General features: G+C 36.6%; 1 protein-coding gene across 1 annotated transcript in view; it reads right to left on the reverse strand.

Annotated features, from left to right (window-relative positions):
- LOC108264953 (ERC protein 2) overlaps window positions 1-14,437 on the reverse strand; it is a 291,196-nt gene that overhangs the window by 187,831 nt on the left and 88,928 nt on the right. Inside the window, exon 7 of the mRNA XM_053680567.1 lies at window positions 6,243-6,410. Coding sequence (XP_053536542.1) covers window positions 6,243-6,410 — 168 coding nt within the window. The remainder of the gene's footprint in view (window positions 1-6,242; window positions 6,411-14,437) is intronic.

Consider the following 14,437-nt stretch of genomic DNA (forward strand, 5'->3'; position numbering starts at 1 on the left):
ATTCTTGACCACAAGTTGGCACTGTTCCACAACTTTTTGAGTCTCTTCAGAGCATTGTGCCAAAGACACATACCAAGTTTTGTAATGATAAGCCAAGTTGTTTGTAAAATACAGCATTTTATGACTTAATTCAAAATGGCCGACATCCAAAATGGCCAACATAGGAATTTTTCATATCGTTGGACTCTGTATGCCCCACTGAATCAAATTAGACCAATTTGATTATTTTAATGAGATTTTATGACAAACTGTTCAGAAGTTATAAGCAAAAATGTGCTTTTTTCATATCTCATGACCATTAGAGGGCACTGATCCGAAACTGAGCAGGCACCCTTGAGTCATAATGGCTATGACAAATAATAAGTTTGGTATGCATACACTAAAATGTTACGGAGTATACCCTCACGTCCATTTTGGCATGCATGCTGTAGAATTCGTTGAAGCGCCATTCGAATATGGTATGGTTTATCAAAATTCTGTGAATAACTTGTTCTCATGCGTGCATCTAGATGATGCAGGCCAATTTTCATGCAAATCAGACAAACGGCATATGAGAAGTTAGAAAAAGTATGTTTTCAAAACAATTAAAAATACCGGATAGGAAATTTGCTCAACCATGACATAATTGGCATCATTGTTCTCGGCATGAAAGATATCTTTTTATGTCTCGTGACCACTAGGTGGTGTTCTTCCGAAACGCTGCAGCTAACCTCAGGATATGATGACACATACCAAGTTTTGTCACAATCCCTCCAAGCCTTATGGAGATATACCCTCATGTCCATTCTGGCGGGCTCGCAGTCGTATTCCTCGAAAACAGTATGGGTTAATCCCTTCGGGACTTGACCCCTAATAATAATAATAATAATAATAATAATAATAATAATAATAACAAAACTAACGAAAACAATAGGGTTCAAGCTCTGAAGGGGCAAAGAATTTTAATATTTGACCATTAATAATAATAAGCAGTATACATTTTCACAATTTTACAGGTCAGCTCTGTTCAAAATGAATTTGAACTCCATTAAGTCCTTTAATTTTTATTAAGACTTTCTTCCTGCACAGATCATGTTGGGTACGGAGACAATTTTCATTGGGATAATTTCCGAAGAATGTGTTTACTCTAAGAATTTTTTTCTCCATTTGATTCATTATAAATTTGCACATAGGTTTTTTATAACTCCCCATCATGCATTCCAAATGACACTTTTGATCATTTGTGTTCTAACACTCCTCAAATGTTATTGGTACCTTTGTCCATGTATTCTGGGGTTGTCAAATGTCTTTAGAAAACTGAAGCATACCTGTTTTCTCTTTTAGAATGAGATATTAAAACTTCTCCAGTGTTTATCTTGCTCAGAGATGACTCATCTTTCAATCTAAACCACAAGAGAATACTACTGGTTGCACAACTCCTGTTAAAAAAGGCATTTTTGTCTAAGGTCATTGATTTTATTGTGTGTGTCTCTTAGGCTTTTTGCTATTTGTTTGTTCTTGTCATGTTTGCTGTTATTTGTTATACACTCTGAAAAAATATATATATTCACAAAAAATATGTCTAAAATTTTGCAAGTTATGTGTAAGTTGAAAATATCACAATTTCAGCATGTGAAGGGATTTGCACAGCATGAATTTAAACTACAGCATTGTTAACCTAGCATTTTCAGTGACAGATCTGTGTCATTTATTCACTTTGCAAATGTGTTATTTTATTTTATTTTTTTTTATTCCACACTGTTTTTCACATTGTTTCTTATGGGATATTTGATTTGCTTGTCTGTATAAATCTGTGTGTGTGACACAAAGGAGGCAATAGCCAAACAATGGCAACACACTCACCCTTATTAATCATCTGTTTCCATTGGGGAAGTTTGACCTCCAACGTCAGGTGGTGTTTCATTTGTTTTTCATTTTCTTAGTCCAGCATTTTTACCAAGGGGATACATATTATGGCTGAACTAACAAATGTGTTTAAAAATTAACTGTTAAATCTAAAGTGTACATCTCAAGCTGTATAAACAGTTATTTAATGCCAATCAGGTTTTGTTTAGTCAACTATTGTCTATAGCAGACATTCATATATTTATAAAATGTCAGCTCATAACGTACTCTATTATGAGTCCACCTCTGTGAGCCAAATTAGGATAGAGCATACAAATAGGAAAAACTATGCATAATACAGTTATCGCACAAATTGTTTAGAACTGAAACTGAAAGGACAACATACAGATTTAAGGAAAATGTATATTAAGAAATTCAAGCATACTGGGATGAGCCCTAGAATGGTCTACTTTATAGATAAAAAGCACATTTTAGGTCAGTAACATGATTGGGTATAAAATAAGAGTATCGTTGAGTGGCAGAGTCTTTCAGAAGTAAAGATGGGCAGAGATTCACCAATCTACAAAAAATTGCGTCTACACTTTGTGGAACAATTTGAGAATAATGTTCCTCAACATAAGATTGTGAAGACTATTAATATCTCATCATCTGCAGTACATAATATCATCAAATGATTCTGAGAATCTGGAGAAATCTCTGTGCGCAAGGGACAAAGATGAAAATCAATATCACATACCTGTGATCATTGGGCCCTCAGGCGGTGCTGTATTAAATACAGCCATGATTCTGTAATGAAAATCACTGCATGGGCTCAGAAACATCTCCAGAACTCATTGTCTGTGAACACAGATCACCGTGCCATCCACAAATGCTGGTTAAAGCTCTATCATGCAAAGAAGAAGTCATAAGTGAACATGATCCAGAAACGCAGCCGTCTTCTCTGGGCCAAAGTTCATTTAAAATGGACTGAGGCAAAGCGGAAAACTGTTCTGTTTGAAATTTGAAATTCTTTTTGGAAACCATGGACTGCGCATCCTCTAAACTAAAGAGGACTAAAGAGAAGAGGGACAATCCAGCTTTTTATCAGCGCTCAGTTCAAAGCCTACATCTCTGATGGTATGGGGGTGCATTAGTGCCTATTGAATATTTAGCTAACAAATTGCCAGCAAAACAGTAGTGTTGCATTACAAAATGTGAATAACACAGTACAATGCTAATTGATTTTTGTAGACAATAAAGAGTAGTATTTAACACAGAACAAGAGGAAAAATCAAATAAATACACATTAAAAAAAAAACTTAAATCTACTTTGATCTAATCACTGCTTCCAGAATTTGTAATTGATATAGTGCTGATAATTGTGATATATCAGAAATTTGTTTTGCTATATAAATATTTTGCTAACACAACATGCTGTCACCTCACATTTAAACACCTCAAGTGAGAATGAAGACACTATCCATGCCAAAATATCTTATATGTGACAGCTTATAAACAAAAATGTTAGCCAGAGATTTCTGCCATTTTGTGACAAAATGCTTCATCACCAGAGACATTACCAGCAAAGTATAAATGAATCCCTTAAATAAATTAATCCACTCACTTATTGTCCATAATATTTATTAATACATAATTAGCTTGTCATACGTTCAAGTGAAAGTATGTTAGTTGCTGTTTTTTAGTCTAATTAATTGGGCCTCTGAGCAAGCACATTGGAGCTTTCACTTGTTCAAGATGCTAACTATAACTGCAGAAAAAGATCCACCATCCTAGTCTGCATAATGTAGTTAATGAAAACAAAATAAATCATTTTGGACCACTGCCCAAATTACCAGACAGAAATGCAAAAGGCTAGACACCATAGCATGAGTGAGAGAATAACATTAACTTGATTAAATGATTTGAAATCACATATTAGTTTCTGAATCTATTTTAAACAGCTTCTGTGGACCAATTTGTGAGAAACTATTAAATGGTCTAACTGCCTTTTCTGTTGAACTGATGGGAACCTGATCTAGGTAAGGAATAAAATGCAGTGGTGCATATTTTTATGGAAAAATAATTGACAACTTGGTGTTGTGATGTGGCCTGATGCCAAGCCGATACCACCAGATTTTGTATCTGTTGAAGTTGCTAAAAGAAAGATTCAGCTTGTCATGATACATAGAAACTGCAAAGTACTTTGTACTGAAGAGTTTCCCAATCCAAGATTTGTTTGTTTCAGGCTCCCTAAAAATCAATGTAACTGAATGTTTGGAAAACAAATTAAATCAACTGAATGTAGCATATTTGAATGATTTTCTACAACATATAATATGTATCACAATGTCTGTGCAAATGTCTGCAAAGATGTGCAAATGTCTGTGCAATGATTGTGCAAACCAAGTTATGCTCATTCTGACAAAAAAAAGCCCCAGTACACGAAGCAATGGAGGGGAAATATAAATTGAAAAAAGAGATGTTGGTGTTGGTGAGATGGTGTGTGTGTGTGTGTGTGTGTGTGTGTGTGTGTGTGTGAGTGTGTGAAATATTGGTACGAACACTGACGCTTGTTTTACGAGGCCTTTGCTTTCAGATTTCTTACTCTGTCCAGTCAAAATATCCAAATTTCCTGTTTAAAAAGTCCCATACCTCACAAGAAAAACAAGCTGAATCAAGTACATTAGATATACAATACCATAACCAAATAGTGCACCCATTCCAATTCATACCTCATAAATAATCTACAATCAATGAAGCTTGTTATCACCCTGCTATGAGCTGAGGTGAGGCTCTAGGGGCTACTCAGGTAAATAAGTGACTATACATGAAAAAACTGTAAAGGTCTCCATAATGGGCTGGCCTTAGAGAGATTGCTGACCTGGGACCTGCCGATCTAATAACAGCCAAGTTGGATGCTTGGCCAAAAATGTTGGACTCAATGACCTGAAATCTGTCATTCGACTGGCAATGCTATTACAGAGAGTGTACAGTATTAATAGAGGCTAAGGGAGTACTGTGCTGATCTAGGAACAGGCTTCAAAGAAAATTGGAGATAAATCTTAATGGGAGTTGTGGATGAACTGCACTTTTAATTCAGTTAATTAGTAAAAGAGAACAGAGACAGAACAGATTAGAGGAGAGATAATTGCAGGACTGAGAAATATATTAGGATTAGAGGAGTGGAAGACAAAACAGGGAGAAACGAGAGAGAGAGAGAGAGAGAGAGAGAGAGAGAGAGTGTGTATGTGTGTGTATGTGTGTGTTTTGTCGGGAGGGTTCATTGTGTCTAGACCAGGGGAGCAATAGGATGGCTCCCTGCAGGTAGTTGACTACCTGCAAGTGTGGTTAACCTAAACAGTCATTACGGTTCTGAGGGAGAACACAGGACAGTTAAGCACGCATACACACACATCCTTGAATGCAGGCTGACTTTAGAGGTCAGCACCTGTGCTCATTATCTCTTAGCAGGCTTTACCCTTCTAATCAAAAACTGTAATTAAATCACAGGGACAGCAGTTTGATCCATTTAAGAGTAAGCGGACGTCCCTTGGGTACATTGCCCCTAACGCCCCATAATGTAATCCAACCAAACAACACAGTTAAACTCATGTGTATCATCTTTGCCTTGACTAAACTAATTGAATTAGACTAGATCTAAATGGCAGCCAAACCCATCCCATTTTACAGCCAGGCCAAGGCTGCAGGAATCTAGCATGGCCCAGACCAGAGGACAGGGTAAGTAAGGCCATAGATGACCCAAGCCAAAACCCAGGACAGCTAACAAGCAAATAGAACCCAAAGCAAACAGAACTGAGCACAGGGCAACCTGGGTCAAACTCAGAACAAAGAAACATGAGCCAAAAGCAATCTGGGCTTTGAAGGGTCCAAACCGAAGAAAAGCCCACAACAGCTTGGGACAATCCCAGACAGGAACAGGGCAGCGGAGCCAGGGGGGCAGCCAAAACCAATGCAAAAAACAACTCACTAGTACAATTGTGGAAAGAAAAGTTTTATGGAATTAGATAATACAGTGCCATCAGCCGTCCTTTTGTAGTTTAATGAAGTGTTTTGTTTGAAGAAATTACAGCAAAATTAAGCTGGTTTGTGCATGGCAAGAGAACGTAAGGGAAGTATTAATAAATTGACATCAGTACAGCCATCATCACTCTAAACATAATTTTTGGCATAATTTTGTCAACAGCATTATTATTATATTTGCAATAACCACAAACTGTATTAAAATCTTACATACTGGTATCTGCAATATTGTCACTAGTGGCACCATTGTTCATAAATTTTCATTACCTTATTTTCCGTCGTCAAGATTGTCTCCAAGGACATGATTGTCATTTTCATTTCAACAGTAAATATGGTTTTCTTTGATTAGTGTTCAGTGTAGGCATTTTGGCACTAACCTTCTTCTGCAGCACAATGATCTTGCGCTCTTTCACATCCAGCATGTCCTTCAAGTCACGTATTTCCCCATTTAGAGTGCCTTTCTCGTCTGTTACATCCTGCAGCTGCTTGCTCTTTTTATTCAGGAAGGACTCTTTTTCCTCTAGACGCAGCCTCAGGGCATCAACCTGAGTGAAATAATCCAAAATATTAGAAAATATAAGAAATAAAGTAATGTACTGACATTAACTGAACTTAAGAAATACATAAATAAACAGAATCTGAATGTCTTCAGTAGTGAAATGAGAATACTGTGGAGGTGCATATGTTTAATTGTGACATGAAATCATTTTAATCTGACAAAGCTTTTAATGAATGAATTGTAGGATACACACAAACATAACTCATATTATGTACAACATACATACACTTTGCATCAGATATTTCCACATATCTTTAAAGAAAAATACATTAACTTAAGTAATTCAAGGAGCCTTCCAAATCTTCTGTAAGAATATCTGAAACAAGAAATAAGACTAGTTGACAGTGGAGGCTGTACAAAACCATTGCTCAAATGTCTAAGCAGATAGTAAATCTAGTACAATGACACATGATTCCCAGAATTTTAATTAGCTGCTTTTGGCACATTCCATTAGCTTCAGAAAGAATGCACCTTTTATTTCTGTTACTACAGGCATACAGTTACCATTACATCTAAGACAGAAAGATAGAGACTGAATCTGAAATAATGAGAGATAGGGGACATGCATACTTGCTGAGGCAAAGCCCATTACAGGAGTATTAGAGAAGAGCAGAGACCTACTCAGCTTAAGGTGGAAAACTATTCATCTCATATTGCTCTTCTGGCAGTGGCCCAGCCTCATGACAGAGAACACTATCTCAGTCTCTCACTCTCTCTTTGCCTATCTATCTGCTGGCATCATTTGCTGCCAATGACACGGGTAATCCGCAGTCAGTTGGCAAGCCATAATTTATGAATAATTTGTCCGCAATTCAGCTGGAAATCACTCATGTCTGCCCATTCTAATTTTATAATCATACTACACTCTTATAAAATACACCCAATGTGCACAATAACCAGTAAGAAGACCTACTATTGCATTTTTACAGGCACCACATTTTTCTGTTCAGCTTAAAGGAAATATACACACTGAATGACTGTGTGTATATATATATATATATATATATATATATATATATATATATATATATATACATATATATATATATATATATGTATGTATGTATGTATGTATGTGTGACCTTCAATTGTGCAAAAGATTTATTTTATGATTCATTTAAAAGTTTCTTGGTTTATACCTCTTTCATCAATAAGTTGGTCTATTTTCGCTCACTTTAACAGTTTCCTACATTAAACACAAAAATCATGTTCAACTTCCTTCTAATAGTGGCACCTGAGTGATGGAGCAGTGCTTTAGTCTTTTAGTCTGTCCATCTCTCTCACATCCACATCTGTACACTCTGCTCAAACATATCAGGTTCCAAAGCTGAAACTTTCATGCTAACACATTTACATTTATGGCATTTAGCAGACACCCTTACCCAGAGAGACTTACATTTATCTCATTTTTTTTATATATACAACTGAGCAGTTGAGGGTTAAGCTCAAGGGCCCAACAGTGGCAGTTTGGCAGTATTGGGATTCAAACTTACAACCTTCTGACCAGTAGTCCAACATTTTTTTAAACAGTGAGCTACCACCCTCAACCTCATCACCTCAACCTCATCTTTCAGATTGCTAACTAGCCAAGCCAAGTCTCTGCTGTAACTCTCTCATATAGTTACATTTGCATTCTGGAATTCTGAGTCCAGCACTTGCTATCTCCACTACGTCTACATTGGATTTAATGTTTAATGTCAGAGAGGCACTGAAATAAGAAAAATACAACACAACAAAAAAACAATAGCACCAGAAATGCTAAGGGCATCACAAATATTTCCACATGAACACAATTATCTAGTAATTGTCATTATTAATTATGATAAGAAGAATATTTTAATTATATAAATTATAATCCAGGCAGTAAGTTGCACTACTGATCAAGTCTTTTTTTTCTTGTAAGAACATTGGCTGAGCTAGGATTTACTATTTTGATTTAACCAGCCATCCACCTGTAGCAGATTTCGTTAAACATTTTGTCAAAAATGGAACAGCATTGGTAATTTAGATTGTATACTTATATATACAGAGAGAGATATTCTACCATAATATGAGCAACAACTTGTGAGTTTAAGACACAGACCAGAAACAAACCATTCAGTCCCAAACTGAAATTGTACAAGAACCTTATCTGTTACTCAAATATATTCAAATTAAATATTAGGTCAAAGCTGTTCTATTAAGGATTCACTTAATCTCATGCTTACTGTCAACTTTAGGTATACACTGGGGGAAATAAGTATTGAATGCTTCCAAAAAAAAAATCAGTAAATATATTTCCAATGAGGCTATTCACATGAAATTTTCACCAGACTTTGAGTATTTGAGTATTAACTCAAGAAATCCACACACAAACATTAAAGTCCATAAATGAAGTTATGTATAATAAAGAGGAATGACACAGGAGAAAAATATTGAACGCGCTAACTGAAATTTATTTAATACTTAGTGGAGAAGCCTTTGTTTGTAATGACAGCTTCAAGACATTTCCTGTATGAAGAAATTAATCGGCCACAGTATTCATTTACTTTTACAATTATTCATTTAGCATACGCTTTTATCCAAAGCGACTTACAAATGAGGAAATATTCAGGTATGATTTGGCCCATTCGTCTAAACAAATTGTATTTTAATCTTGTTCAATACTTATTTCCCTCACTGTAGGTGACTGGCATACATTCATATGAAAAAAAAAAAAAATGTTTGCAATAAACATTAAAATGTGGAAAAATTTTGATCTCATTGACTTCAACTGTGGCATGGTTGCTGGTGCCAGACAGGCTTGGTTTAAGTATTTCAGAAATTGTTTATACAGAATGGTGTGAAAAACAAATAAACATTCAGTGAGCAGCAATTCTGTGAGTAGAAATGCCTTGTTATTGAGAGAGGTCAGAGAAGAAATTTTAAGGAAGGCTATGGTAAATAATTACTCTTTACAATCAGCAGTAAATCATCTCAGTAGGGATAACACAATGAAACTTAAAGCTTATGGTTTACAACAGCAGAAGATGAAGCTGGGTTCCAGGAATCTGAGGTTACAGTGGGCACAGGATCACCAAAACTGGACAGTTTTTGATTGGAAAAAGATCAGGTGATTTTTTTTTTTTGCACCATTCTGTGTAAACTCTAGAGACTGCTGTGGATGAAAATCTTAGCCGATCAGCAGTTTCTGAAATACTCAAACCAACTTGTCTGGTACCAACAACCATGCCATTGTCAAAGTCACTGAAATCACATTTTTTCCTCATTCTGATGTTTGATGTGAACATGAATTGAGCCTCTTGACCTTTATCTGTATAATTTTATGCATCATGCTGCTGTCATGGCCCCCAGGGACAATTCCATCTTTGGCCACTGATAATGCCGGTTCCTACTGTGTCTTCCCTCTTGTTTGTTTTCCTGAGCCTGTTTCCCTAAGTCTGTTGCTGGTGTCTGTCAATAAATCAAGAAGTTTTGTATTTGCATCTGCCTTCATGGACTCACTTCACGACAGCTGCTGCAGGTGTATTGGTGTTCCTAATAAAGTAGGACTGTAGCTTTATATGATAAGTAGTACAATAGTACACTTCAGGCTGTGATACTGTAATTTTATCTTATATTTGCAAGGTTTAAGGTATTTCCAAGAATGACTAGTGAGAGCAGATTGGATAAACAGGATAACTACAGGATCGATCGACATCTTAAGTAATAATCTACATTAAGTATAAACAGCCTTTTCTCTATCACATACACAGACCCACATATACACAATGTATGACCTAATGTGTTTGTGTATAGGTGTCAGAGAGTGAGATTGTGCAGCCGGTGTAGTGGGAGATCTGGATAAACATGGTCAGTCTGTTCTACTGGTCAGTATCCACAATGCTAAAAATCTGGATGCTATTCAGGGGCAATCTTAAATCCCATCTCTACATGATATCATAATGAGCTCATGGTACACGTCTTTGTGCATACATTTCTGTATAGATGTTAGTGTCTATGTGTTTTTTAGGACACATGCAGTTGATTGTGAGCATTTTTGTGTCTCTGTGTGGTCACATCTGAATATTGGCACATGCATTTATGTATTTTATTTGAAGCTTCAGGTGGTGCACAATTCTTTCGTTAGCCAGGTCTAGCTACATAAACATTTCTCTTTTGCCCAAGACATACATATTTACATGCTCTGTCATCACAACTCTATATGTATTAAAATACATAGAGTATTTTAAATCGCTGAGAGATCACTGGGAAAGGGCTTTTAAAGCTGATCACCCAGACATTGCACGAGCTCCCTTGAATTTTTGCATCCCATAACTTCATGGTGGAGGACAGACATGCAGAAACAGTAAAACTAGCAAGGCATTGCTGCGTCTGTATGCCAAACTTCTTTATTACAACAACCAAGGCTGAAAGCAATCATTTTCAACAACAGCAAGATACTCCTATTAGCCGTATTTGGGGGATTACATACATCCATGATTTAGGGATCATTTTTGTAAAAATTTTTGTGTGTAAGAACATTAACCCCAATGTGGACAAAGTGAAGTCCAGCTAGGGAAGATTGCATCGAGGCGTGTCTAGGAGCACTAACAGACACACACGTGCACATTAAAAACATCTCCACTGCGATGGCCTCTCCTGTTTTTTCACTCAGCACCACATCATTTAAGGAAGTCCTTGATACGTTTTCAAGATCTTGTGGTTTGCAAAACTATTAATTCTTGGCCAGGACATGAAGTGTGTGTTTTCTTACACACTCCTCTCCTCTTTCTTCATCCCCTAACTTCTAGACAGTCAGAGTGCTCATGACAGCCAACTCTACTTTTGGCCTTTGTTTGGTAGAGGGAGTGAACAAGACAAGGAAAAAATCTAAGGACACTGTATGCAGTTCCAACCTTATAACCATAAAAAAAACGCAAGTGTCATTTTTAAAACATGGAGGATCCCTGCTCATACCAGCTGTTAAACATTTCTCTTCTGAATTGTCTCTTTCTCTCCATCTGTAACAGCAAAGTGGCACACCACAATCATTAAAATGCATTTATTTGAAAAAATTTGCTGTGAAATTAATCATTTTCCACTTTGCAGTGCAGTACTGAAATAATTGCTGTTTATGTAACAATTAATAACATTCTCTCAGCTGAAACGCTGCACAAATGGCATAAATAGCCCAAATCTACCTCAGATGTGGGCTGAGGGGTAGGTAATTGTTCAAAATATCTGATGTTCTATTTGAAGTGGTTCTGCAGCCTGACTCCAGTGTCTGTCTGGTCTTCATCAGTAGCGCGAAGAGCTTCCAAAGACCTGACCAGTCAGACAAATTATGTATAAAAATGCAACTTTTCGGATGAAATTACAAGTGAAATATTGACTTCAGAGTATAGGGTCTAGAAATGTGCAAAATATGCTTGGGAAAATAAAGAAAACAGGCATTACTGGACGTAATCTGTAAAAGTCAGGTGTCTTGAGGACATAGTGCATCTGTCTATTCATGCCAAATGCATATGGACATCTGTCAGAATTAGCTGACCATCTGAGGGAAAGCATTTATTTATGCATCATTAGTAATTGGCCTAAGTGTGCACCAAGTGTGGGATGCATTATCACAGAATAAGCTCATGAAAAGCAAGAGCTTCTGGATTTATTAATTCATAAAGTTATACATTCATTATGGACAGGCATTTCAGAAAGCTAGCTTATCCATCACCTCTGTAATGCTTACAAAGATTATTTTTTATTTCAGTCTTCTTTCTTCTATTACCCTTGATTTCACCCCAACAGTCTGACATCTAAACACAAGCACCCCCCCACACACACACACACGCCTCCAACCCTGCCCTGAGGCACTTTGAACCTCAACGATCTGGAACAAAAACTTAGTTGAATACAGACAGAGTTCACAGAGAAAGGAATATATAATTTGGAATATATAAAAAAGATTTTTAGAAGTGTGTAGGCAGTTATATATTTTTTTAGACTTTTAGTGGTATAAAAGGTCTGACGTTATCCCTATCTGGTCCTATTAACTTATAAATGTATGTTTATATGGAAGTATAATAGTGCCAAATGTCCTCAAGGCAAAATGGCATGTTGAATTACATAAATTGAAAAAAAAACATATCACAATAACAATACTTGAATTTTTCTGCCCAGCAATTTGACACAAATTGGAAAAAAAAAAAAAAAATCACAGCAATAACAATGCTTGACAATGGTTTCCTCTGCAATTCATTGGGTTTGTATATTTTGATTGAAAACAAAATTCCAGCATTCAAAATTCAATGCACACATATTCACCTTCCTAAAATATTCAGTTGTTAAAATACCATCTTCATTATTCATCAGATAGTATTTAAACACATTACTTTTCAACCTCACAAAATCAGGCTGCAAAAATTCGGGTCTTAATATTCAAGTCTTCACATCCGGGTCTCACAGGAAGAGCAATGGATTTCCGATGTAACATGTTACTCTGGACTAGCCCCGAACTCTGGTGGTTGTGTGAGTAGTGGTGGGATTGTGCAGACAAGCCACAAGTGAAGATTAACCAGGCGGACTGGCATAAAGTTGGCTTGACGTTGGATGTTCAATATTTGCAGATATGTGCAAATTAAGGGACCATCTCTAAAGTTACATACGACATTGGTATACACGTTTCTAACTTCAGTAGCATTCGAAGTGAATGACTTATAGTCATAAAACCAACTGTAAAGTGTTTTTATCAAAAATCTAAAAGGTGTGCATCATACCAGACAACTACAGGAACACATTCCAGTTGATTTTGTGACTGTGAGTCATTTTCTTCAAATGCTATTGAGCTTTACTTCATCACTATTGATCCAACTATTGATTCTTACTAGGATGTCCAACCTCTTACATAGAATTTTACAAATATTCCTAAGTTGTGAATTTCTATTACCTTATATGTAATTTCCTTAGACTGTTCCTTAGTCTTCATGTCACTCCTGTCCTTCAGACTGACAGTCTTTTCAATGACAGTTCAACTGAGGTGTTGGGAGCTGTTTCAATATTTCACAGGTGAAGGCCAATTATACGTCCCTTGTGTCCTTGTTGAGACAATATCTTTTAAATGGACCTTCTGGAATCTGGGGGCTTGAATACTTGAATAATTTGGACTCTGGGGGGTTGAATAGTTAAAAATGCAACAAATGACTTTTAAGTCCATCTTTCTCTAAATTAATTAAATGAATTTAATTTTGTAATCTGCTTTTCTAATTATGAAAGCTGACAAGAAAAGAAGTAAACAATCCCAAGGCTCCCCTTCATTTTGTTTAAGAACCAAAGCCTCAAGCGCAAAGCTTTCTAGAATAAGAAGTCCGCTCACCACTTGCTGCCACATAATCTCTCTCTGCTAGCTATTAGTGTATGTTTCTATGATGTTTACATGGATTTGGTCCATGAAGCCCTTGCCTGGTTGACTAAATGTAATGTGGCTGCTGCACCCATTTGTGTTTATTTGATCTGTGCTGGATTGGGTGCAAATATATTTTAAATATTTCTACCCAATCAGAATCCTCTGCCTGATCAGCTTTGTTATAATTATCTTTTATGACACTTCCATATCTATACTGTGTAATCATACGACATTACACCTCAATGTATGATTTGCCAAGATAACTCATAAATGTTCTGTTCTGCTTTCTGTCACTGAAGCCTTACGACTACCAAGATCAACCTCAAGCCTGCCTGTCTGACATCTTGGACTGGAGGAAGGGACGCCACCTTAAGATCAAACTGGCAAAAACAGAGCTTCTCGTCATCCTTGCTGCCCTCAGGCAGGGCCTCCCAGCCAGCTCCATCAAACCCCTTTGGATTATTCAGAATGCAGCAGCATGCCTCGTTTTCGACCAGCCCAAAAGAACCACACCCCATTTCATCTCCCTTCATTGGCTTCCTGTAGCCACCTGCATAAAATTCAAGGCTGTGATCAAAAGTATAAGACAGTTAGTCTTAAAGTAAATGAAAGTAAATAGCACTTGATATTTGGTTGCATAACCCTTGTTTGCAGTA

The sequence above is a fragment of the Ictalurus punctatus genome, chromosome 5 (genome assembly GCF_001660625.3).
Source record: "Ictalurus punctatus breed USDA103 chromosome 5, Coco_2.0, whole genome shotgun sequence".
Classification (NCBI taxonomy): domain Eukaryota; kingdom Metazoa; phylum Chordata; class Actinopteri; order Siluriformes; family Ictaluridae; genus Ictalurus; species Ictalurus punctatus.